The 23,439-nt window shown below is 44.2% G+C and overlaps 3 protein-coding genes across 12 annotated transcripts in view; all 3 read right to left on the bottom strand.

Annotated features, from left to right (window-relative positions):
* Positions 1-11,907, bottom strand: part of lipeb (lipase, hormone-sensitive b) — a 48,350-nt gene extending 36,443 nt beyond the window's left edge. For both annotated transcript variants that reach the window (XM_030370353.1, XM_030370352.1), the window contains exons 1-2: positions 11,758-11,907; positions 3,310-3,551 (exon numbers count right to left, since the gene is read on the bottom strand). In XM_030370353.1, coding sequence (XP_030226213.1) covers positions 3,310-3,551; positions 11,758-11,842 — 327 coding nt within the window. In that variant the 5' untranslated portion in view covers positions 11,843-11,907. The remainder of the gene's footprint in view (positions 1-3,309; positions 3,552-11,757) is intronic.
* A 182-nt stretch (positions 11,908-12,089) lies between these two features.
* On the bottom strand, positions 12,090-15,329 carry cd79a (CD79a molecule, immunoglobulin-associated alpha). Of its 2 annotated transcripts, none has more exons than XM_030370356.1 (5): positions 15,183-15,329; positions 14,332-14,685; positions 13,220-13,335; positions 12,792-12,854; positions 12,090-12,533 (listed from the first exon to the last, which is right to left on the bottom strand). In XM_030370356.1, the coding sequence occupies exons 1-5, from the start codon at positions 15,220-15,222 to the stop codon at positions 12,420-12,422; spliced, it is 687 nt and encodes a 228-aa protein (XP_030226216.1). In that variant the 5' UTR covers positions 15,223-15,329; the 3' UTR covers positions 12,090-12,419. The 2 variants fall into 2 exon arrangements, with proteins under 2 accessions (XP_030226216.1, XP_030226215.1); XM_030370355.1 differs by having other exon boundaries at positions 14,332-14,688; positions 15,183-15,325.
* A 244-nt stretch (positions 15,330-15,573) lies between these two features.
* arhgef1 (Rho guanine nucleotide exchange factor (GEF) 1) overlaps positions 15,574-23,439 on the bottom strand; it is a 38,063-nt gene continuing 30,197 nt past the window's right edge. For all 8 annotated transcript variants that reach the window (XM_030370344.1, XM_030370348.1, XM_030370347.1 and 5 more), the window contains 11 exons: positions 23,116-23,190; positions 22,906-22,981; positions 22,432-22,599; positions 21,831-21,918; positions 21,604-21,696; positions 21,060-21,112; positions 20,593-20,736; positions 20,374-20,505; positions 19,713-19,894; positions 19,077-19,174; positions 15,574-18,666 (listed from right to left, as the gene is read on the bottom strand). In XM_030370344.1, the coding sequence (XP_030226204.1) occupies positions 19,100-19,174; positions 19,713-19,894; positions 20,374-20,505; positions 20,593-20,736; positions 21,060-21,112; positions 21,604-21,696; positions 21,831-21,918; positions 22,432-22,599; positions 22,906-22,981; positions 23,116-23,190 (1,086 nt within the window). In that variant the 3' untranslated portion in view covers positions 15,574-18,666; positions 19,077-19,099. The remainder of the gene's footprint in view (positions 18,667-19,076; positions 19,175-19,712; positions 19,895-20,373; positions 20,506-20,592; positions 20,737-21,059; positions 21,113-21,603; positions 21,697-21,830; positions 21,919-22,431; positions 22,600-22,905; positions 22,982-23,115; positions 23,191-23,439) is intronic.

Here is a 23,439-nt window from a genome sequence, read left to right as displayed (position 1 = left end):
GATATTATGAATCTCAAACGACTGCGTCGGGTTCTCAGATTTCTCTGGTTCTTCCAAGTCCACATCAATCTGAAGTAGACTGAACCACGACATGGAGGAGAAAGAAATTGTTGCCCGCTTGAGCCCCGCTTCCCGCTGCCCGCTGCCGAGGGACCACCGCCTCGGCGCTGCCCACTGCAGGAGGCGGCGGTGCCTAAGCGCTGCCCGCTGCCGAGGCGGCGGTGCCTAAGCGCTGCCCGCTGCCGAGGCGGCGGTCCCTCGGCAGCGAGGCTCCGGCGGGAAACAATCGCGGGCAACAATCCCTTTCTCCTCCATGTCGTGGTTCACGTACTTCAGGGAGTCAAAGCCAAAGTTAATTTCCCCCAATTCCTTCTCAACCATGGCTGAGATAACCCCCACTACGAGTCTCTTTGTGGAAATACCGGAGACGAGAGTCCGACGTGTTATGCACCATAACACCAACAGCAGAACGGTTATCCAAATAACAAATAAGTGTACAACACAATACATATCATATAATACATATTATGTCGGCCAAAAACTGTGTGTGCCTCCAGACAATATTATGAATCACAAACGACTGCGTTGGGTTCTCCGACATCTCTGATTCTTCCACTTCCGAAGTAGACTGAACTGAGCGCTGCCGGCTGCCCACTGCCGGCTGCCCGCTGCCGGCTGCCGGGCGGTGGTACTTCGTGGTGGTGGTGCCTCGCGGCAGCGGGCGGCGGGCAGCGGGGCTCAACGATGGCTGAGATAACCCCAACTATAATAATTGATTGTAGAAATACCAGAGACGTCAAAGAACCGACGTGTTATGCGCCAAAATACAAACAGCAGAACGGTTATCTAAATAACAAAGAAGTATACAACACTTGCGTTACAGTCCTGGAGGTCTTTAGCTAAATAACATCATATAATACATATTATCACGGCCAAAAGCTGTGTGCGCCTCCAGACGAAATTATGAATCACGAATGACTGCGTCAGGTTCTCCGTTGTCTCTGGTTCTTCCACTTCCACATCAATCTGAAGTAGACTAAACCGTGCGCTGCCTGCTGCCTGCTGCCTGTTGCCTGCTGCCTGCTGCCTGCTGCCTGCTGCCTGCTGCCTGCTGCCCGCTGCCTAATGCCCGCTGCCGGGCGGTGGTGCTTCGTGGTGGTGGTGCCTCGCGGTAGCGGGACACACACACACACACACACACACACACACACACACACACACACACACACACACACACACACACACACACACACACACACACACACACACACACACACACACACACACACACACACACACACACACACGTGGCTCATAGCTCATTGGCGGGGCAAATTCTCTGGGCTGGCAAGGCAGAGAAAGGGGAGGTGGCATCTCCCCTTATGATGACATACGGGGAAAATTCCAAAGTGGCGCGTCTGAGCTTTGTTTTTTCAAAGGCGGAGCAGGATGCCTAGTTCTCGTTTTACACCCAACAAAATGTCTAGCTACTAGGGCGCATAGGTAGGCTAGGATAACTCATCTTAATGTTAGAAAGCCTCAGATAGTGAATTTTTCATTCCATGGGATCTTTAATTGTGTTAAAAAGCCATTGAACCCCAAACCGTTCTGCTTTTTGCTTTAAACGTGATAATATTTGTTATATGATGAAAGCCCATTCATTGAAATGTTGTAGTTTTCTAATTCCAGCTGAAACAGTCAGTTCACTGGCGCTTTAATAAAGCAATATGTTTAATTCAAGTCTCTCTTATTTTTGGTTCATCTGAGGTTATTTTAGCTTTCACATCATATGTAAATGGAGTTCAGGCAAAGAGGAACAATGAAATGCAAATTAAATTATTATAAAATAACCAAAGCGATATAGTCTTCGGTCAAAAGATGAGTGCAATAATGCTTGACTAAAGGGAGACCGGACGGTAGTGAGCTTGTGTCAAACTACACCGCAGTAACAAGCGGTTACCCTATGTTTGAGAGCAGCACTTTTTGTAATGATTAACATGTTGGCTCGTTCACTAGATTTCTAGGAGTTGCTAAAGCCAAGGAAAGTCTTTGTTGGTCATCAATAACCAGCTGCGAAGCAGATTACCTTTTGCGTACAGAAGAGGTGAGTGAGGGAGTGCGTTATCTCTAAGAAATACCTCTATCTTGAAGTCTCATAATCAACAAAGCCAGATAGTAAGGTATGGTATGGATTGTATGCGTTTCTCAGTAGAGGAATTACAAACCTATTGCCTACTGTACATGAAGACATGCTCACAAACACATACACATTTTTTTTGGTCGCTTCTGATAAAAGCGTATGCCCTAAATGTAAAATGTAAAACAGTGATTCACACGCACCTGCACACAATCAATAAATCAATAAAGCGATCGTTCAGAAAACTGTAGCATACAGAGCTACTTGGCCCATTAAACAAAAATTTCAGGGTTCCCCACAGTGGTCTATAGGTGAGGCGCAGCACCTAAGCTAAGTTACCGACTGCCTCTACAAACGAATGAACTTTCACAATAAAAGGCTGTGATAAAAAAGACGTGATGACGATGACAATATCTGTTCAACTTCTGCTTTCAAACAGACAGGGAATAGAGGCGACTATTAGCTTATAATAATAAGTATACTGTATAGCCAGATATCGTTGGCTGTACTTCATGGATTACGTCTATGAAATCAAACAGCGGAGGGAGTCCCATGAGATCTCCGTTCTGGCTTATTACGCACATTATTTACAGCCAGTTCAACCATTCATCCTCTAATTCTGACAAAACCCCTATTGATGAAGAGCATACAGAAGCATTTGACTGATTTGAAAATACATGTGATGCGAATCTGTGTACAGAACAAATCCGGGACAATTTAATTAAACAGAACAGCGGAATTGCACTAGTGTGCGTCAATAATTTGCACCAATGTGAGCGGGTGAGTGCGTAATCAGTGGCTGATGTGATAGATAGATAGATAAATACTTTAATAATCCCAGAGGGAAATTATTTATTTATTATTTGATCAAGGCAGAGAACCTCAGGAAGGGAGGGCCTCTTCTTTTCAAGTGTTCTTTCTTTCAACCCAAGCTTGTTTGATAGAGAATTTGAGTGAATCAACGTTTCAGAAGATTTGACTTATCATAGGTTATGGTACAGTCTTACACTATCGCTTGCCTCTTTCTCAGAAGAACATCCCTCCAATAAAATGCACACACACACACACACACACACACACACACACACACACACACACACACACACACACACACACACACACACACACACACACACACACACACACACACACACACACACACACACCCTCACCTTGACCAGGGAGCGGTAGCCATTGGCGGGTATGTGCGGGTCGAAGTCAAAGTGGTGGTAGACGGAGGTGAAGCCGTGGATGACGGGCTCCAGGCCCCGAGCGTGCTCCTGGATGAGGGTCATGGAGTCCATCAGCCTGCGGGCCGCATCCCCCTGGGACCCCTTGGCGCCGCCCGAGAAGAAGGCAACGTTCTCCTCACACACCGCGTGGACCGCCGCGAAAATCGCCCTGGTGTCCATCACTGGGAAGAGTGACAAACGTTGCCGTATTACTATATTGTTAATGCGTTGTACATACATGGGTCATTTTGGACCGCACACAGATGCAAGGGGAAGGATTCAATAGCATCAATGAGTGATGCTGTGGAGTACAACCAACTGAATTCCCCCCCTTCCAACAACATAGGAGGAGCCACAGTGGCCTGTACCAGTGGTTCTGCCAGATGCCAGTCGATTCCACACCCCCTACACCTTAATGGGTTGTCTGTTTATGGATGCCTATGGGGAGACTGTGGACATTGTGGTCTGACCACCGAACACTACGGCTGGGAGTCAAACCGCCTAGCAGACTATCTTGTGCTAGACTATCTTGCGAGAATGCCAGACGAGAAAGTGCTTTATTAATCCCAGTCGGGAACTTTGAGATGTGACGGAAATACCGGTCGTTAATTAGCTCATGTTTTGGACAAACACATGCATGTTAATTCGGCCTCTGTAGATCTGAGCCCTTTTCGCTTAAGACCTGTGCCACAAAAAGTCAATTCCACAACCGGTGGAGATTAACCATCTTGCTCAAGGGTATGTCAGCAGGATGTGTTTCCTTCCCCCTCAAGGCTCTTTCTAGCTTGGCCCTGCCATTCAAACTGTCTCCATCTCTCTTTTTTATGAACCCTGGTAGCTCTTAACATCTATCGCTAGGACAAGGAAAGTAAGCTTTCTCGTGCGATTCTGGCTGCGGTTTTACTGCTCGCTCTTTGGCGGTGATTTCCCTGCGGAGCCCAGAGCAGGCTGATAATATTCAGCACCAACCCCCACATTGGTAATCGACAGACACTGTACAGTGCAGGGGTATCATCTGCCACCTCCCGCCACCCCGCCCCCTCAAAATAAACTTCTTCTGCTTCTAATAACTAATCCATGGCCATCGCCCTGGCCCACGGCGGTGCATCGATCGGAAACTTGTTAAGCAGGCGCTGAAGTTAAATGATGTAAATCTGGCAGCTTAACTGCACAAAGAAATCCACCGAGATCCAGACAGAAACACTTGGAGCAGGATAGAGAGAGGGCTTTGCTTGGCACACTTACTGAGTGGTTAACCAAACCAGATTAGTTTGGAAAACACATTGCCAAACACACACTTTCAAACAAACTGCTTACACTGTACTGTTCAGGTCCGCCTGGGAGTCAGTCAGTCAGTCAGTCAGTCAGTCAGTCAGTCAGTCAGTCAGTCAGTCTGTCTGTCTGTCTGTACAAGCTCGCTCCCTAATGGCTCCCCATGTAACATGAGAATATACCCAGTCTCAGCTCCCTGCTGGCTGCCCCTCTTGGCGTAGTGTGAGCAGGAGCAGGGACACCTGAGTGCGTTTCCATAACACAGACACCCAGGGCACGTAGCCGGATATGTTGAACGGTACCAAGAAAGCTGGTGGATTATAGAGGAACAGATACGTTGGGGCGGGTCCAGAACCTGTCCGCAACCTTCAACTCAAGCATCCTTAAGCAAGATGCCTCAGCCCTACCGACGCAACGGTCATGCCATTCATCAACAACAGAAAAACCTCTGCTGAACGGTAAATAGTGTGAGTAACGATGTTCACACACATTGGCAGCCCTTTGCCCGCCAGGCCACATCCGCTATTGAAACAGCATAGCACTGGATGAGTGGTAGTAACAAAGCCTGGGCTGCCAGGAGTCATAGTGAGGGAAGTTTGGACTCAGGCCCAGTCTCACGTTCGTTTTTTGTGTGGCAGGAGAACCGGGGGTTTCTAACATTACCAAACAAACATGCAATACAAATTACCCCATACAACGCATCGCTCTTGAAAATAATGCCTCACAGAGCTGTGATGTCTTATACATATTGGATAAACATATTATGACATGGAAATACAATGTAAGTATTTCATATTTGAGAGTGAGTGAGGACAGGTGATTCATTGTTGTGCTCGGTCCAAAATTAAGAGGAATCCCACGCTGCTGACTTCTATGACTCAATCCCACGTAATAAAGAAGTACCCACCAACACACTCAGGCGGGTGCATGCGGGCACACACGGACACACACGGACACACACAGACACACACAGACACACACAGACACACACACACACACACACACCGATCACAATGATGTCAGAGTCCTTTCTCCATCATTGGTTGCTCAACTTGAGCTTTTCTGGAGGCCATTTCTCCACTAAACATTGTTCAGATTCCTCCAGTATTTGATCGGTAACACAACCAAGAGAGGTTTGACAGTTTTAGGGTAGGCCAAACTTTAAAAAGGAAAGACTAATACAATTACAAATAAAGGATAAAGGTAGCTCATGTTAGGAAGTTCATGGTAGTCTTTGAGCTCATTCCCTACAAAGAGAGCCTATCGATACAGCCATTCCATTATTCATTCTACACCTCACATCGCTGAATATATTTAACTTGTATCATACAGACATTAAAAAAATAATATTGCTAATATGACGTCATGAATCCCTCCCCCCACCATCACATGCTAAAGTTGTGTGCTTGCTTTCCATCTTTGTGCTATTTCTGCACACTGTCTATATTAAGCTTCGTAAATAGAGACCAGGCCAGTGTGTTCTACCATGGACACCACCAGAAGGCCAGAGGCAAATGTCCCCAAACATTTGGGTCTGTGCTAGGGCCTGACCGATTCATCGGCCTGCCGATTTAATCGGCCGATTATAGCCTTTTTGAAAATAATCAACATCTGCCAAAAAGACGCCGATTACAACCGATTTTTTTTTTTTTTTTTTTTTTTTTTAGAAATGTTATTGAGCTTAGTATCCTGCTGATTGCGCTCCTACTCGCCTTGCTAACTAACAACTTTAGCTGGAGTAAAAAAGAGGAGATTGAATTTTACCGTACAACATGAAAGCACGCTCGCTCAGGCAGCTGCACGCTCACCTCACCAATGTACACAAGACGCGTTGTTTGAGCATGTTGTGCCTGTTTTTCTTTAGGTCCCAGGCCATGTTAATTTGTAATACTGTAGACTCTAACGGTGAAACCATACTGCTCAGCACGCACGTGTTAGTCACTGCTCACGAGCGCAGCACATTGGGAGTTAGTTATTTATTCTACAATTTACGTTACACTAATTTTTTACTGTAAATATATTCTAAAACACTCAAAGGTTCTGCATTCAATTCACATATTCGTCAAAAGTTTTTAAAGTATATTTAAGGTATCAAAAACTACGTTTTATATGCTTTTTTTTGTTTTGTTTTTAATCGGCCGATTAAATCGTAATCGTAATTTTTCTCTGAAAATAATCGGCATCGGCATCGGCACTCAAAAATAAATATCGGTCGGGCCCTAGTCTGTGCTACCTCCCATGGAGATAGCGTTTAAGAAAGTAGATATACACAAGTAGCCATTAAAATGCATGAAATAGTGTGATTTGGAAATGGATGCCATACAAAATAAGACTTTAAAAGGTGCAGTGTGTAGAATTGAGGGGCATCTTTCGGAACAAGTTTAAGAGAGCTGAATGACATCATGTTTTAAAAAATGTAGGCATTCATTACCTTACTTAACATACAAGGACCTGAGGCAAATAGATTCTTGCCAAGTAGGTTCAACTAATGACTCAATTCTCTATGCACCTTTGTGCAGAGCCGAGCGGAATAGGACCCCAGACATTATTCTCCAGGAAGAAGAGTCCTCCTATGAGGACACAAGGGAGCCTGGAAAAAAACGTATTTATATGCACACAATATATATATGTAGGAATACACACATTCTTACTATAGTGCAATGTGTAAATTTATTTGGCATCTTAGTTCCCTGAATAAGTTAAGTTGGTTGAACAAGAAAGACGAGAAAAAGGAAAATAATCAGGGGGCCTAGCTCAGGGCTCATTGACAAACACAATCACAGGCATCCTACAAAGAAAGAAACACAAATTCCCCCCAACGGTGCACAAGGGGGCCTTTAGCCTTGTCTGGTATTCACCACGACTCAACACAGCTGGAAAGACCATGCAAAATATGCCAAAATTAAAATCGGTTAATTCGAAGATGTTCAATGGTAACCTGGCTGGGATGAGGGCGGCAATAGCTCAGGAGTAGAGCGGGCTGGCTGGTAACCTGAAGGTTGCTGGTTCAATCCCCAGGTCCTCCTAGCTGAGTGTAGAGGTGTCCTTGAGCAAGGCACCTAACCCTAACTTCTTCCGACGGGGCTGGCTGTCGCCTTGCATGGCTGACTCCGCCGTCGGTGTGTGAATGTGTGCGCGAATGGTGAATGTGAGGAAATATTGTAAAGCGCTTTGGGTGGCCAAAGGTTAGAAAAGCTCTATATAAATGCAGTTCATTTACATTTATATGAGCCAATGGGGGCGAGCTGACATGAACAGGTGCTGCCTGGATCAACTGGAGCTGCTGCAGAAGCAAGATCCAAAGATACCAAGCCTAGGGCACACTTCAACCTAACTTAACAAAGGGTCATCATCGTGTGTAACCGATGCATGCTGGTCAGCACAGGCCAGCCACCATACTGCAGGCTCCTACCTCTGACCCTCTACAGTATGGGCTGCCTGCTACCAGCATCACTTGGAGCATGCACTGCTAACCTTTGCTCTGAATAGAGACACTGATGTGCATGAAATGAAGTAATGAAATACAGTGTTGGGCTTACAGTAAGGTTGGTCCTCATGTGATGCTCATTAAACCCCTAGGCTTTGCCGACTGAGAAGACAACGACACACACTGATGCTGCCATGGCGCCAACGGCTCAACCTAACAGGCCAGAAAGATGCTACTTCCGCTACGAGCATTGCAACAGTCAGCAGACCACGCATACACATGTTCTAGTAAAGTGATGTGAATACAGCGATAGTAAAGCATCAATACGCACACAAATTACCTTAACTCTATTATTTTAGTTGAAAGCACAGTTATCATCCCAAATCAATTGACAATTTATGTCTCTCTTAAGTCCATATTTAAAATATGGATGAGAATAAGCATCAATAAGTCATGCAAAACAAGCAGCGTAGCCCCAGCGTGCAGATCTGTTACTCGTGTGTGTGTGTGTGTGTGCGTGCAGATCTGTTACTTGTGTGTGTGTGTGTGTGTGTGTGTGTGTGTGTGTGTGTGTGCACATGTTATTTTGTGTGTGTTTGTGTTGCCATTTAACTGTCTTTACATAATTGCCACATTGCCATAATTGTGTGTGAAACCTAGACCCTAAAGGAGAACTATCTACGGTAAGTCTGCAAGGTACAATTGAATAAAACTACAAATAAGACTTGGTTTACCGGCATCCAAGTTCATCCGAGTCTCTTCTCTTCCAGAACAACAATGAGAGCATGAGGGGAAAAAAGAGAACGAGAATGAGACAGAGAAGGGGGGGGCTGGGGGTGAGAGAGGAAAAGAGACAGGCCACTGTGATAGGCTCTCTCGCTTTTATAGCTGCTTCTGTGTAAATCATGTTCGGGAAACGGGGGGGAGGAGAGTCCCCCTTCACCTCAGCTGTTTGTTTACGTTGACAGTGGGACAATGTGGTAAGGGTGTCCGTGTGCCCTAGCACACACACAACATATGAAGCCTTGACAACTAGAACACAGAGATCTTGTTTTGTTTTTTTTCAGGCTGATAGCAGGAGAATGTATTACATACTGCGTCAAATGTTGTGTATTGACCTTGTTCTACTTTACTCCTAGAGACTGTGTGTCTCTGTCTGTCTGTCTATCTGACATTTCTGAAGTACCTTCCAGGTCCTTATCTTCCCTCCTATTGACTGCAGCACGTGGAACACCCATTGACCTCCTGCCCACTTGGCATCAGCCAGGAAGCTGCTGCAGTAAAAACCCTGGCGGAGATTATGGCCGTATGCTGTCTTAATTAGGATTTAATACTCAATTAACCACTGGTTAACTGTGGCTTTCATATACATTTATAAACTCAGAGACTTCCAGAAGAAGTGTTTTGGGGGAAAACATTGATATTAGATATAGTGATATCAGACAGGCACAGTATCAGATATTAAACATACGGCTGGAAATTAGCACCTGCAGAATGCATAAAACATAACATTGATTTACAATACTTCATTATGGGGAAAACAGCAGCTGTGACCCCTGTTTCCATACAGGGGGTCCAAGTGGACACTGTTGAGGAATACAAGTACCTGGGGGTGTACTTTAATAACAAGTTGGACTGGACTAGAAACGCAGAGGCCGTCTACAAAAAAGGCCAAAGTCAACTCTTTTTCCTCAGGAGGCTGAGGTCCTTTAACATCTGCCGGACGATGCTGAGGATGTTTTATGAGTCTGTTGTAGCCAGTGCAATCTTCTTCGCCGTCACATGCTGGGGAAGTGGGATGAAGGTTGCAGACACCAACAGACTTGAAAGACTGATTAGGAGGGCCGGTGATGTTGTGGGGGAGGAACTGGACACCCTGACGACCGTGGCAGAGAGGAGGATGCTGTCTAGGCTTCAGTCCATCTTGGACAATGTCTCACATATATCAATATTCACGCTGACAGGAAAGGCCAATATCAAGATGTGGCTGCATTGGTCATAACAGTATCATCAAAGTAATCTAAGGAAATTTGGCCAAATGATGCTGAATATTCACACCAAATGATTTGTATTGTGCAATGTGCCACTTGCTATACTGTCAGACCCCTTCCTGATCGGCTCCAGTGTTTTTTTCTACTACATAACCCAGATACCACTCCCTTCAATATACAGTGTGTAACTAATAATCATCTGTGGCCTAGCTGAGGAACCGTGGAGGTGGGTGTAACATCCAAGGGAGGGGGGAGGTGTTGACCCTTGTTCCACTCACACATCCTGTATTTAAACATGCCCGAAGCAAACAACAGGAAGTCAGTAAAATAGGCCGCCACTGCCCTTTGCATTACACAGTTGGGTTTCCCTTCACCATATCACTTTGAGTCTGCTGTCAAAAAACAACAATATGCCTAACTCACATTACCTGCTGCTTAATGACATGTTGTGCATCTGAAATACCTACTTGTATTCACTCAGGAGGGATAGTGTCTAATCAACAGTTAAATAGGTACAACAGGAAACATGGCCCTCATCATTGCCCTCCAAGTAATCAATGGTATGTTATTTGGTAAAGTGTGCGTAAAAATGAGTTTATAAATCTCAAATAAGGCACAAACACACCAGTGAGCCATATATGTATGACAGGGCTATGAGAAGTGTAAAGCACTAGCTTAAGATGATAATGCATTAAATGTATGTTGTTTCAGATAATACTTTAGACACTGAGCTGATAAAAGCACAAACTAGAGCAAGAGAGGAGATAGTGTACGATAGTAAATAATAGCTAGTGTACATGAGCAACTCCAGAGTATACCAATTCAACAAAATGTATGGAAAACAATGACCTGAATTCTTTCAACAGGCAAGCAGTGCAAATGTCAATGTCAGGTAAACATCCAGTTTAATCGTATCGTTTACAGAAATTAGTAATAATGGATTGATATGATGTGAAGAACAGCCACTGAGCATGGCACGTTATTTAAATAATGATACAATATAAATATGGTTATTTTGTCGGTTAATAACGCTACATTTCCGCTACAAACTGAAACAGCGCGTCACGCTGAAAAACACGTAACAGATATACAACAGATGTACAACTAAAACATACATGTAAAGTTGACAGATGATTAAAAAAAAATCATAGTTGCCCTCATCTCTATTAAATAATAACGTCAGCCTGACAGCCTCCACTACATCAAATAAAAACCAGAAGCAGTGAGTTGAGAGACATGTTCAAAGCTGAAGCTAGCTGCTTGGACTGAGGAAGGATCCTGATGAATTACGTTATCCCGGTTTAATGCACCACCATTTCCGTTCTCTTAACCCTCGGGTAGTGTTTAGACGCATAATAATAACATGACAAGAATAACAAAGATATGTTGAGTAATTATTAAGTTGTACGGCCATTTTAGACAAAGCAATAACCGAAGCCTGTGACGGAAACCTTTATCCCTCGCCGCTAAACCCATGTAAATGAAAGTCCCGTCCTTTCGCTTATAACGCTCATTTGGAGCATCCCGCTGCGGGTGTTCCGTCGTGAAATCAGAGCGCCTGGGAAAGAGACGCCCACATTAGCTAGCGGCATGACAGCTCCCTAGTGTGTCACATGCAATGTTCAAAAGCCTTTGCGGTATAAACAATTATAACCAAAGCAATACGGAGACGAAGAGCTGTGTCGCGTTGTAGCTTACCAACTGGCCCTTCTTTATGCTTGGACGAACGTCTTCCATTCACACCTTTTTCAACTCCGCTTCCTTTCTTTTTGACAGACGCCATCTTCACTCGAACTGTTTACGCGCCGCCTCGAAACATCTTTTCTACACGCCCTACCTGGTCACGCCCACGCCACGCAGCCGTCCAGTCAACGACCAGCGGTACACACAGGTAGCCAATGACGAGGCTTCTGGATTCCCTACGCACGTACCCGTTGCCCTTGGTTACGATAAAGCGCGTCCACTGAACCGGTGATCGCCTTGGATACGCCACATGACGAGGGTTTACACCAAACTGAAGAATGCAGACGCTTGTTTCTAAATGTTTAATCACGGAGTGCATAAGCACATTTCGGCACATAGAAGTCAATATTGTACACAACAATTCACCACATTGTATAGAAAAAGACACGCATGAAAACGTTATGATATGGTATTTAAAAGGTAGGACAACAAATGTCCTAAGTTGTCCTACCCACCAGCCACACACACACACGCACCAACACCCACACCCACACACACACACACACACACACACACACACACACACACACACACACACACACACACACACACACACACACACACACACACATACACACACACACCTCTTTTTAAAACAGTTTAGCAAAACGTTTCCTTCAAGGCTTCTCCAGGCTGGCCTCGCCCTCACTGTACACGTCCTCATAGTTCGTCTCAGCCGGGGCGCGCTGGATCTGGTCGTAAGGAGAGCTGAAATCCTCTATTCTTAGCCCCTTAGACAAGAACAGGAATGGTGGAAGAGTGGTGGACGATCAGTTAATTACACAGGTTAATGCCTAGGTCATCGCTTAATGGACTGCACTTTCATTTATATGTTGGTCATTGTTTGTGAACACTTTCAAGAAAGAGATGCAGTTCAGAATGTTCCGGTGAGTCACCCACCGGCTTCCTCAAAGTGTTTGTGAATCACTTTACAACTCTAAGCTGGGAATAGAGAATAATAGAAAGTTTGTGTTCTGCCTGTGATGTACCTCATATATATTCTCCTCTTCCCTCATTGCTTTCTTCTTCTCCAGCACATGGATCTGCTTGGTCTAGAACGAGGAGTAAACATGTTTATGATGATGAAGATAATAAAAATGATGATGATGATGATGATGATGATGATGATGATGATGATGATGATGATGATGATGATTATGTACATTGCTAGACTGGATTGTTGTCTCACATGACTACAAATACTTTAGCAAAACAGAAAAATGTGTGATTGCAGTCCAAAGGGATGCAGTCTATACATAAGTAGGTCCGGTATGCTGCTGGTTGCATCATGTAGGCAGGGTATTACCAACATTAAGCAGTTCTGTGAAAGTGACTGCAGGTTTAACAAAATCCTAACCGCTGGGCAGCCAGTTAATGTTGTAAAAGTAAGGTTGCTTTATGCAATGCATCTTGTGACCTTGAAGAGTAGTTTAGCCCCGGGCAGGAGTACACACAGCAGAAGCAGAATCCCCTGGGCGGTCAGGATGTTGTTTTTCACGTTCTCACTGAGGTTTAGTATTTTCCCCATCGGCTCTGTGCAGAAAGATGGGTGGTTATGGGGTCAAGCATAGTAAACCCTAACATTTACTGATGTAGCCTATCTATGTACTCTGTATACAAAACCAGCATTAACAATTGAGCGGTTGCCTTGCTCACATCACAGCAGATCAACGATAAAGCTGATTACATTCACTTCATACACAGTAAAGCCACTGGGTTCCTCTTCGGGTTTTTTTTTGCAGTGTGTAACATTTCAACTATAGCTTGTATCTTATTTTTGAACTTTTTCTAGTCAATACTGATCGATAGTGATTCAGACAATGTTGTCAATAAAATCACATCCTATAAATGATACACTGAACTTTTCAAAGTGCTGGCAAACCTGTACATCTTCGAGGGACTCAATTTGAGATATTGTGATTGTAGCTGTACATTACAATCTCTATACCGGCGTTTCAAATTTGGTCTGTAACATTTATGCTCTGAAATGAACATGTAGATATAAATAGTTCCAGGTTAAGCTGCTTGGTAAAACCATTGGTGCAATGTTGCATACTCTTTGACATCAGGGGTTAAATCTTATTGCCTCCTGATTGGTGCTTAGGATAATGGGCCTTGAAACTCCCAGTTCCAGTATTAGCTATTTTATGCAAAAAGCACGGCTAAAGTTTATCATGGGACCTAATATTAACTTGGATGTCGAATGCATTTCAGACACTAAGTTTCATTCATAGAAGAAAATTGAAACGTAGCCATGCATTAGGTTCAACTGGATTAGTGGCTTTCATAACATAAACAAAATATTACTATTAAATATTTAGCAGACGCTTTTATAATAATCTCCCATACAGTAGTACATGTCACTAAGGAGCAGGTAAAGGGTTAGGGCGTCTGGCTGAAGGAGGCTGTAAGGCGACCATTGGGGATGGAACACAGTTTACCCTTCAGCACTGGAAGTCCCAACACCCCATCAAGCACTTTACTATCCCTCCTTCTCCAAAAAGCCCTCCCGAATACACCCATACTCACTGTAGACCTGCAGGAAGGTACCGTGCGACAGGACTTTCACACCGTGTTGGCTGTTGTTGAGGAAGCACTGGTAGAGGCCAGCGTCGCTGGTCTGCAACGCCATTAGAATTAGCTTGTGGCACACTTTGCTAGGGTCCTTGGGCATTTCGTCTTTAAAACGCAGGTCAGTCACGTTCACCCGCTGAAGGTCATGGGTGCTGTTGGCAATCAGCTTGCTGACGATCCAGGTGTGGGCTACATAGTCCCCGCCGCTCTTTCCGTAGCAGCACTCCAGAGTGACCGTTTCGAGCACCTGCTTCCTCACGAAGGGCCGGTCAGCGTCCAGGGTGACCCTCAATCGTTGGCCCTTGGAAACTGCTTTTCAGGGGACCAAGTGAGATTATTTGTGATTTGTTTATTTTTAACTGGTGGGGTGAAGGGAGTTTGTACTGTAGTGGAGAATTTATTGATTTTAGTAGGCGTCATGAGTAATGATGGTAACGATTTTATAACCCCCATCTGTGGCGACAGGAAATGTAATCAACAGAGCAGAACTCGCCATCGTACCAGGAAACAAACACTATGTTTTTGCTAAATGTATTAAAGATATTGAAAAAAGTTAGTTAAATATTATCTTAGTTTTATCTTAACTGGCACTATCTACATTTTTCAATGTAGCTATTAGCACATACAAATGAGAAATGTGATTTTCTCACCGTTTGAAATAAATTAGTTTATTATTAGTTTCATTCATTAATCATTTAGTAGTTCCAGTTTTTTTTAACAATAGCAATAGCTTCAGTAATAAAGTTACAACTAAACATGAAGAAAATATTGTTCATTAACTACGTCCAATAACCAGGAATACTCACAAACAATGCTGCACAGGAGGAAGATTATAACCAACACCATCTTCTTTTAAAAGGTATAAAACCCACGGGAACACTCTATTAAACACGGTCAGAAATACTCTTCTCCAATATACTAGTGCAGAGTTCAGTACATACGCCTCTTGTTTTTGTCTTTTCCTCTAGCAGGATGTATGCTTGAATGATTTGAAGAAGTATTTGAATAATGCTAAACTAAACCTAACAAAGTGTATCTAACAGAATAACCACATCTTCTGCAAAAATTACAAAGGTCAGCAATGCTTATTGTCAAGATGGGTCGCAAGATATTATCTCAACTTATGTGAATAATATAAATTCAGCCTCCATGCAGAACTTAAAAAAGATGACACCCATACAAAGCAACAAACAACGATTGATTTAATTTCCCCCAATTTATTTAAAAAAAAGGAAAAGAAATAAGAAAGAACGTACCACAATGGTTCTTAAGCATACATTAAAACCCTCTTACAAGAGAAAAATCCAAACCCAAATACACAATATATATATATATATATGTTCTTGCATTTAGACTTTTTATTAACAGCGTGATGGATCCTTGTCTGAAGACGAGATCAGTACAAATCCTTTTGTGATCCTGAAGGTGAATATAAACAGCATCGAGGAGACCAACTTTTTATCTGATGGGAAAACCATTCCCAAGAATTCATCAATCTGAGGGCTTATAAAACGTGCATTTGTTTGTGGAGAACCATCTTTTGGGGGAACAGCAGCCAGGCCGTCATAAGGCACCAAAATATATAATAAATGTTCTAAACATCTATCCATTGGAATACAGGATACATCAGGTATAAGCACAGAGAGACTGATAGACGGAGATGTAGTCATTCTCCCTGCGCGAGCGTGTTTGACAAGGTATTACTGTAAGATGGTGTAAGGCGGTTATCCACTGCTGATGAATGCAAACCAATGGAGGATAAATACCTGCGGGCCGGATTATTTCTTTAGCCTCATCCTATTGGCCAACTGGATGCTTACTCAATTTGGCATATGGGTTTGGCACCACTTCAGCGTATTGCAAACCCCCCATAAAAAACTCCATGAACAATCCTTTCTCTCTCATAGGCATAGTTAGATTAAGGCTTAAAAAAACAAAACAAACATACAAATAACAATAACCAAACCCACTCTGTGACCTGGTTACCTCAGAGTGTGTGTGTGTGTGTGTGTGTGTGTGTGTGTGTGTGTGTGTGTGTGTGTGTGTGTGTGTGTGTGTGTGTGTGTGTCTCATAGTCTTACTGGTCCCTCACCCGTCTAAAGGGAAACCGGGGCCTAAGAGGTCTTCTGGTGGGCTACCTAGCACAAAAGTTCGGAGTTCCGAGTAGAAGATGTGGCGGTTAAAAAAAAAAAAGAAAAAAAATGGTGCGGTTGGATGAGGGCGGAGATGGCTACAGTTTGGTGGCTACACATGAGGAGGGTGCATATCAGAGATCACCGTCATTACAGTACTTGTGAGAATGTGTACCAAGTAGGTCTGCGTTGGCCCTGGCTACAAACTTCATTTGACTATATATGTGCCCTTGTTGTGCTTGGTGGTTGTTTGCAATTGGTTTCACTCAAGTTCAGTATGGTCATGGCAATGACTGACTGGCAGAAGCACTGTAGTACTGTCTTGGTCCCGTGGAGACCGAAGCAAACCTTCAGTCTTACTTGTAGACCATGGTGTTTTTGTCCCCAAGAAAACCAGTGCATTTGTTGAATGCTGTCCGGTTCATTCTCATATGCGTATAAGAGGCAAATTCTTTGGGGGAAGTATAGCTTCAATAATTATAAAATATACATCCTTTTAATCACCTATACTGTAACTATTACTGGAAATTCATAAAACACGGCAGTATGGGATGAATGGAATGAGCATGTACAAGGGATTAACAAGAATAAGCTAATGACGCCTCCCAACTGCCGACCTGCCTGTACATCCATCTCAACCCAGCAAACGTTCATGTGCCAGTAATGCGTAAAAGCGTTGTCATAATTGCATTAAATAGCATGAGGATCTAGCGGTACAGCGTTTTTGTCTTTGGTCCTGTGCGCCTCACCACAGTTCAAATCCACCAGTCCAAAAAAGTAAATCAAGAATAATTACAATCAGCTCTTGAAAAAAGGTCAAATTTGATACAAAAAAAACATTGCTACTATCGAATATAATATAATATTTGACTAATAACATACTCAACAGCATATAATACAATCAAAAAATTTAACTCAACCTAATGTCGTGTGTGTGTGTGTGTGTGTGTGTGTCAGACATTACAATCAGAAGGCAAGCGAAAAATAAAAAACCCAAATAATCTGCTCTCCCCTGTGAGCATTGCTTTGGCACTGGGTCTTGTGTATGTGTCTTTATGCTCGTCTATGTGCGTGTCTTCGCTTTCAAAATGTCTGTATTTTGCATTCAATACTTCAAACGAGGCAGGAAGGCTTTCAGATGCCATGCTTTATCACTGCAGCGCAACTTGAATCTACCTTCGGGATCTGAACTTCTTATGCTTTGACCCCAACCCCTCGTGCTGTAAGTTTCCCAGAGAAGCAGCAGAAACCCTGAAAGGACCCAAAGGAATAAATAATGGCAGCGATCATAAGAAGATCAAACAGCTATCATGATACTATGTGTGCGTATGTATGTATGCATGTATATATATCTTCTTTTATGCAGATTCTGTTATTTGTTCATAATCCAATCTAAATTACAACAGTAACTCCACTCCAAAATAGTCCGCATGCACACCCTTCATTCTAATCTGTGCTCTATACATGGTTAAGTATGGGTATTTAACAGTGTAACAGGAAGGTTTTTTTTCTAACATGATTCAGCATGCAAAAGCTTCAAACCTTAGGTTTAGAGCTTGGTTTTACCAAAACGATTTCTGGATTTGTTTTCAATTCTGCAACACTGTGGCACTAAGCATTATTGAAACCGAAAACTACAATGCTAAAAGAAACTTAAGATTCATTCTCTTACACAACATAATTCTATGTTCATTGTTTGTCCATGTGTTTGTGTCTGGTGTGTATGTGTCTCATAGCAACTCTCCACACACTTTATTATGCAGCATCCATCGCACAGCAAAATCGCTAAACATTTTTTGAAAACTGTTCATAAAACTGTCCTCCCTCACTTCATCTTCCTTTTACACACACACACACACACACACACACACACACACACACACACACACACACACACACACACACACACACACACACACACACACACACACACACACACACACACACACACACACACACACACCCCTTCCCTGCTTCACCACTCAAGCAGTGCACTGCAGACAAAGCCCCTCCCCCATCCTGTCTTGCGTGAACTTCCTGGTTGGGCGTCGACCTTCCACATCCCAAACAGCAGCAGTTTTGTACGCGACCATTGAGTGTTTCCAGACCGTCCTCCAATAGTCAATCGTGCACTTCAATCAGGCACCTACAGCAATTTCTGAAGAGGAGAAACAACGTTGACTACTTTTATAAAATAATTTAGCAGACACACACATCCAATGCGACCAACAGTGAATTGTAATACATTTATGAGCAGGTATGAGGTGGCTATTTTGCTAAATAATGAGTCTGTCCCCATAGCCACAGTTATCACAGATAGGATAGGTTAAAATGTGTGTATCCACACCCACATTAGCTGTGAATGAGGGGTGTATATCAACACCCACACTAGCTGTGAGTGAGGGGTGTTTATCCACACCCACACTAGCTGTTAGTGAGGGGTGTTTATCCACACCCACACTAGCTGTGAGTGAGGGGTGTATATCCACACCCACACTAGCTGTGAATGAGGGGTGTTTATCCACACCCTTACTAGCTGTTATTTAGGAGGGTTAGTAGTGCTCTCACCTGGCTGACAGGTGCGTTGCTTCTCACTGGAAGTTTCCTCCCTCCAGGGAGAACATTGACAAGGCCATCAGCAGCTTATGGTGTGCCTCTTCCATGGTCTACAAAACACACATCACAACGTGTAAGGCGCGAGCGCACACACACACACACAGACACACACACACAAAATTGCAATAGTGAACATAATGGCCATTGTCAGAGAAGTCCAATTTCACAAAGCAATTTTCAGGCCGCCGGTACCAGCGGTGGTTAAGTGGTTTTCCTCTGTTCGCTTGTTTCTCTTTGCTGCTATTTTCGGCTCATCTGTCCAAAGTATAGCCTGCCTGGTCCCGTACTTCAATAATTCTCCCAGGAGAGAGGGGACTGGGGATTGAGACGCCCCTCAGCGCGTCTCGCTTCAGCCCACCTCTCGTCATCCTCTACCTGTTAGGTCGGCCATCTTTAGCTCTGCCTCCTGATGCTGTCTCCCTACATGTCACGCTAGACCCACGGGCGGATTTAAGGTCTTGTAAATACATACTCCTCTATTTAATGTCGCCATTCAATGTCACAACATTTGTAATTGGTTTCACTCGAGTTCTCCATTCATCTTAATTGTTCACACACACGCACACGCACACGCACACACACACACACCTGTAGTCTCCTCAGATTCTCCTCCAGACCCTGGAGGCGGCTGTACACCTCCTCCACCCTCTCCTTGGAAAGCACCAGGGGTGCACTGATGCCCCCCTCCTCCACTCCCTTGGCTCCTCCAGACCCGGCTCCTCCCGGGCCATCCTCCACCTGCGAGGCCCCCGCTATGGGGCCTCCGTCCTCTGTGGATGGAAGAGGGCGGGTGACTTATGGTGCGAGGTGGTCAGATATGACAACACGACATAGCTGATCATTATTGGGTGTGCCGTTGCTAGATAAAAAATAAATAAAAAAGGGTAAAAAAACAATACGTTTTGTACTATCCTCCCTTTTGTCCACATTATACAGCATGCATATATATTTGAACAGTTTATTTTAGGATCTCCGTGGTAAATTAGGATCAGATCTCCCACAGACACACACACACACACACACACACACACACACACACACACACACACACACACACACACACACACACACACACACACACACACACACACACACACACACAGAGAGTGACGGTGACAGAAGAGGTAAGCAGGTCCCATTCCCACAAACACACCATAACCATACCCCTGGGGAACACGAGGGAGTGGCGGCCCCATCCCTTTGACAAAACAGAACCCATCTCTTTTAGGAAGCAGGCGGGGTCATGTACCTGGTGACTTAGAGCCGTCTGTGCAGTCCTCTAGCTTCTCTGACCCCCCATCATCCTTGCCATTTTCCTCTTCTGGCATAGAGTCCTCTGAAAGGCTGATGCTGCTGACCAATAGCCTTTTCAGACCTGTGACTGTTGGAGGACAGGATGCCAATCAGCTTTAGTGTCGCAATAGATAAAAGGCAATCGAAAAGAAAGGAGAAGAAAATAAAATGTTACCATCATCAAGAGCATTTTGGGCCACCTTGTCCTGTTCACTGGTGGGGGTAGCGAACAGGTCAAAGCCTTTCTCTGACAGGTAATACATCACAGAATGCTGAGGGTATGGAGACTTGTCTTCTGTGAGGCTGTCATTATCCTGCACTGCAGATGGATGACATTAGAATCAAATGAAATTGACATAGACAGCATTGAGCTCAGGCATAAAAAGATAGATCAATATTATATAGTTTTATGAAGAAGCTTTATTGTGTACAAACATATTATAAAGAGTTAAAATATTAATATAAAGCAATAAACAGCAAATTTCCAATACTAGAAATGAATGCAAATAATAATAACATTTGCACATAAACAATATATACAACAAAATAATATAATAATAATAATATCTGCATATCAAATATAATGTAAAAAAAAGAATGAAATGAAATGTACAGATGAGTTAAAGATAGTCCTTCTCTTACCTATGCTGCTTTTGAAATTGCCATTTAGGGTTGGACTCAAAGGGACCAAGTGCCTAAGAAAAGAGAGATGGGGGGGGGGGGGGGGGGGTGTTCAGAGTCAAAAAAGTCAGTATGAAAGAGTGAATTATGAGTCTGTTGCTGTGTAAACCCTCACTGTATACCATATTGACCTAGTCGCCTTATTGGCTAGGGAGGCAGGTTAAACCTTTCTAGGATCTTAGGGGAAACCATGACGACTAGTAGTGGATAAGGGGTCGTGGGATTCTAGAGTGCTTCCTCACCCATAAGGCGGCTAGGTGAACAAGTACGGAACAACCCCATGACGGGGGTCCTGTGATTGTAGTATAATGTGGGCGAGGGTGGTGCTACGGCCATGCCAAGCAAAGTTTGCGGACCACCACAGAAGTACGTTATTTTCCAATCACGCAATATTCCAGGAGGGGTTTCTTCTTCTTATAAAACAGTTACCAACAGTCATTAAATAGGAGTTCATCTCATCTATAACGTGGTTAGATTTTGACTTAATCAGCGGAAAAAGACTTACGGGGGACGCCCGCCTACCGGGGACAACGGCCCCCCCACCGCGGGCCCACTCTGCTTCAGATCATCCACCGCTTTCTTGATTGCTTCTGTCCAGCTGGAGACACACACACACACACACACGGTGATAGAGAGATATCGTTGATTATTATTTAATGATCATTTTGTGAGATGTATTGTTCACGCAAACATCCTAATTTGGACACTCCAGGTATTTCTAAAAGGCCTCACGTGTTCCTCTCTCCGGAGGACTGGGCCACCAGCTCGTAGATCTGAGCACCGCTGTCCCATGTGAAGATGACGTAGAAGGCCTTGCGGTCTGCCAGAGACAGACACACACACACACACACACACGTCAGTGGACCAACAGAGGGCTATGTATAAGAGTTGAATAGCATAGGTCCCACCACAACCAGGTGTTGATTAACCATTATCAGTCTTCCACAATCTACCTGTTTAGGCCTGTAGTGGGAGAGTCCACACAGATGGATGATGGATAGGTCAACCTACCACTTGGTACAGTAAGTGGTGGGGTGAGTATGTGGGTGAGTTTGTGCACATATGTATACTATGTGTGTGCGCACATGTATGTGTGTTTGTGAATGTGCTTATGTGTATGCAGTTGTTTATGTGTGCGTTTGTGTGTGTGTGTGCATAAGTGTGTGTGTGCATAAGTTTGTGTGTGTGCATAAGTGTGTGTGTGTGTGCATAAGTGTGTGTGTGTGCAAAAGTGTGTTTGTGCAAAAGTGTGTGTGTGTGTGTGTGTGTGCGCATAAGTGTGTGTGTGCATAAGTGTGTTTGTGCGTGTGCTTGTGCGTGTGCTCAGCCCCACCTGTGGCCACCTCCCTGAGGAACACGGAGTTGAGCTTGATGATGGGGCTGAGCATCTGCTTGCCCTCCTGCACCGCCACGTTGCTCTTGCTCTGGCACTTGAGCACCATCTTGTCGTCCTGCCTCTGCAGCAGCACCAGCAGGTCGCCCAGCAGAACGCACTGCACCTCTGAGACACCGCGGGGGTCAAAGGTTCAAAGGTTACACAGCGGAAATCATTAGAATAATCATAATAACAAATAGAGTCCTGGGCCTATCCACTTTCCATCTATCCACTATCCACCATCATCTTCTCTCTCAAAATTCTGAACAAAAGTGAAGGCTGTAGTGAAAATATATGAATGGTTAAAGAACAAAATGTGGCAGGTGGAATGTCAATCCAACTGTTGCTTGATGCTGCTGCATAGTTACGACTGTATGATCCTGTAGCACATGGATCTCATGACACGTCATTTCATTTATGCATCTCTCATACCGATAGCTTTCTCCTTTGTGACCTTCCAAGTGAGGGGACCTTCATAGATCATATTTTTCAGGGTCAGGTCAATGTTCTGGGAGAAGATGGAGAAAGAAACATGGTTATGAGCGACTGTAGCTGGAGCTCATCCCTAACAGAGCTGAGGGTCAGGCAGTAAGAGGCAGTATGGCGAGCGAGTAACAAGCTGGTATTTCCAGGAGACCTTACCTTGTACTCTGTGTACAAATCGGTACTGGGTTTGAGCCCGGACGTGTCCAAGCGCCGCTGGTAGTCCTTCAGGTTCTGGAGGGGGAGAGAGAGAGAACAGAGGAGAGACAGGTACAGGGAGAAGGGGGGAGAGAGAGAGAACAGAGGAGAGACAGATACAGGGAGAAGGGGGGAGAGAGAGAGAACAGAGGAGAGACAGATACAGGGAGAAGGGGGGAGAGAGAGAGAACAGAGGAGAGACAGATACAGGGAGAAGGGGGGAGAGTGAGAGAGAGAGAACAGAGGAGAGACAGAGACAGGGAGAAGAGGGGGAGAGTGAGAGAG

The sequence above is a fragment of the Gadus morhua genome, chromosome 11 (genome assembly GCF_902167405.1).
Source record: "Gadus morhua chromosome 11, gadMor3.0, whole genome shotgun sequence".
Lineage (NCBI taxonomy): Eukaryota > Metazoa > Chordata > Actinopteri > Gadiformes > Gadidae > Gadus > Gadus morhua.
Note: the sequence above shows the minus strand (reverse complement) of the source record. Positions and strands in the feature narration are given on the sequence as shown.

Bases quoted from the DNA above. Each gene is read 5' to 3' on its own strand.
- cd79a (XM_030370355.1), bottom strand. From the start codon at position 15,222: ATGGTGTTGGTTATAATCTTCCTCCTGTGCAGCATTGTTT. The intron at 12,855-13,219 runs GTCACAAGATGC...TCCTCGTTCTAG, and splicing joins GGGCTAAACTACTCTTCAAG to ACCAAGCAGATCCATGTGCT. The intron at 12,534-12,791 runs GTACATCACAGG...TTCTTGTCTAAG, and splicing joins AAGAGGAGAATATATATGAG to GGGCTAAGAATAGAGGATTT.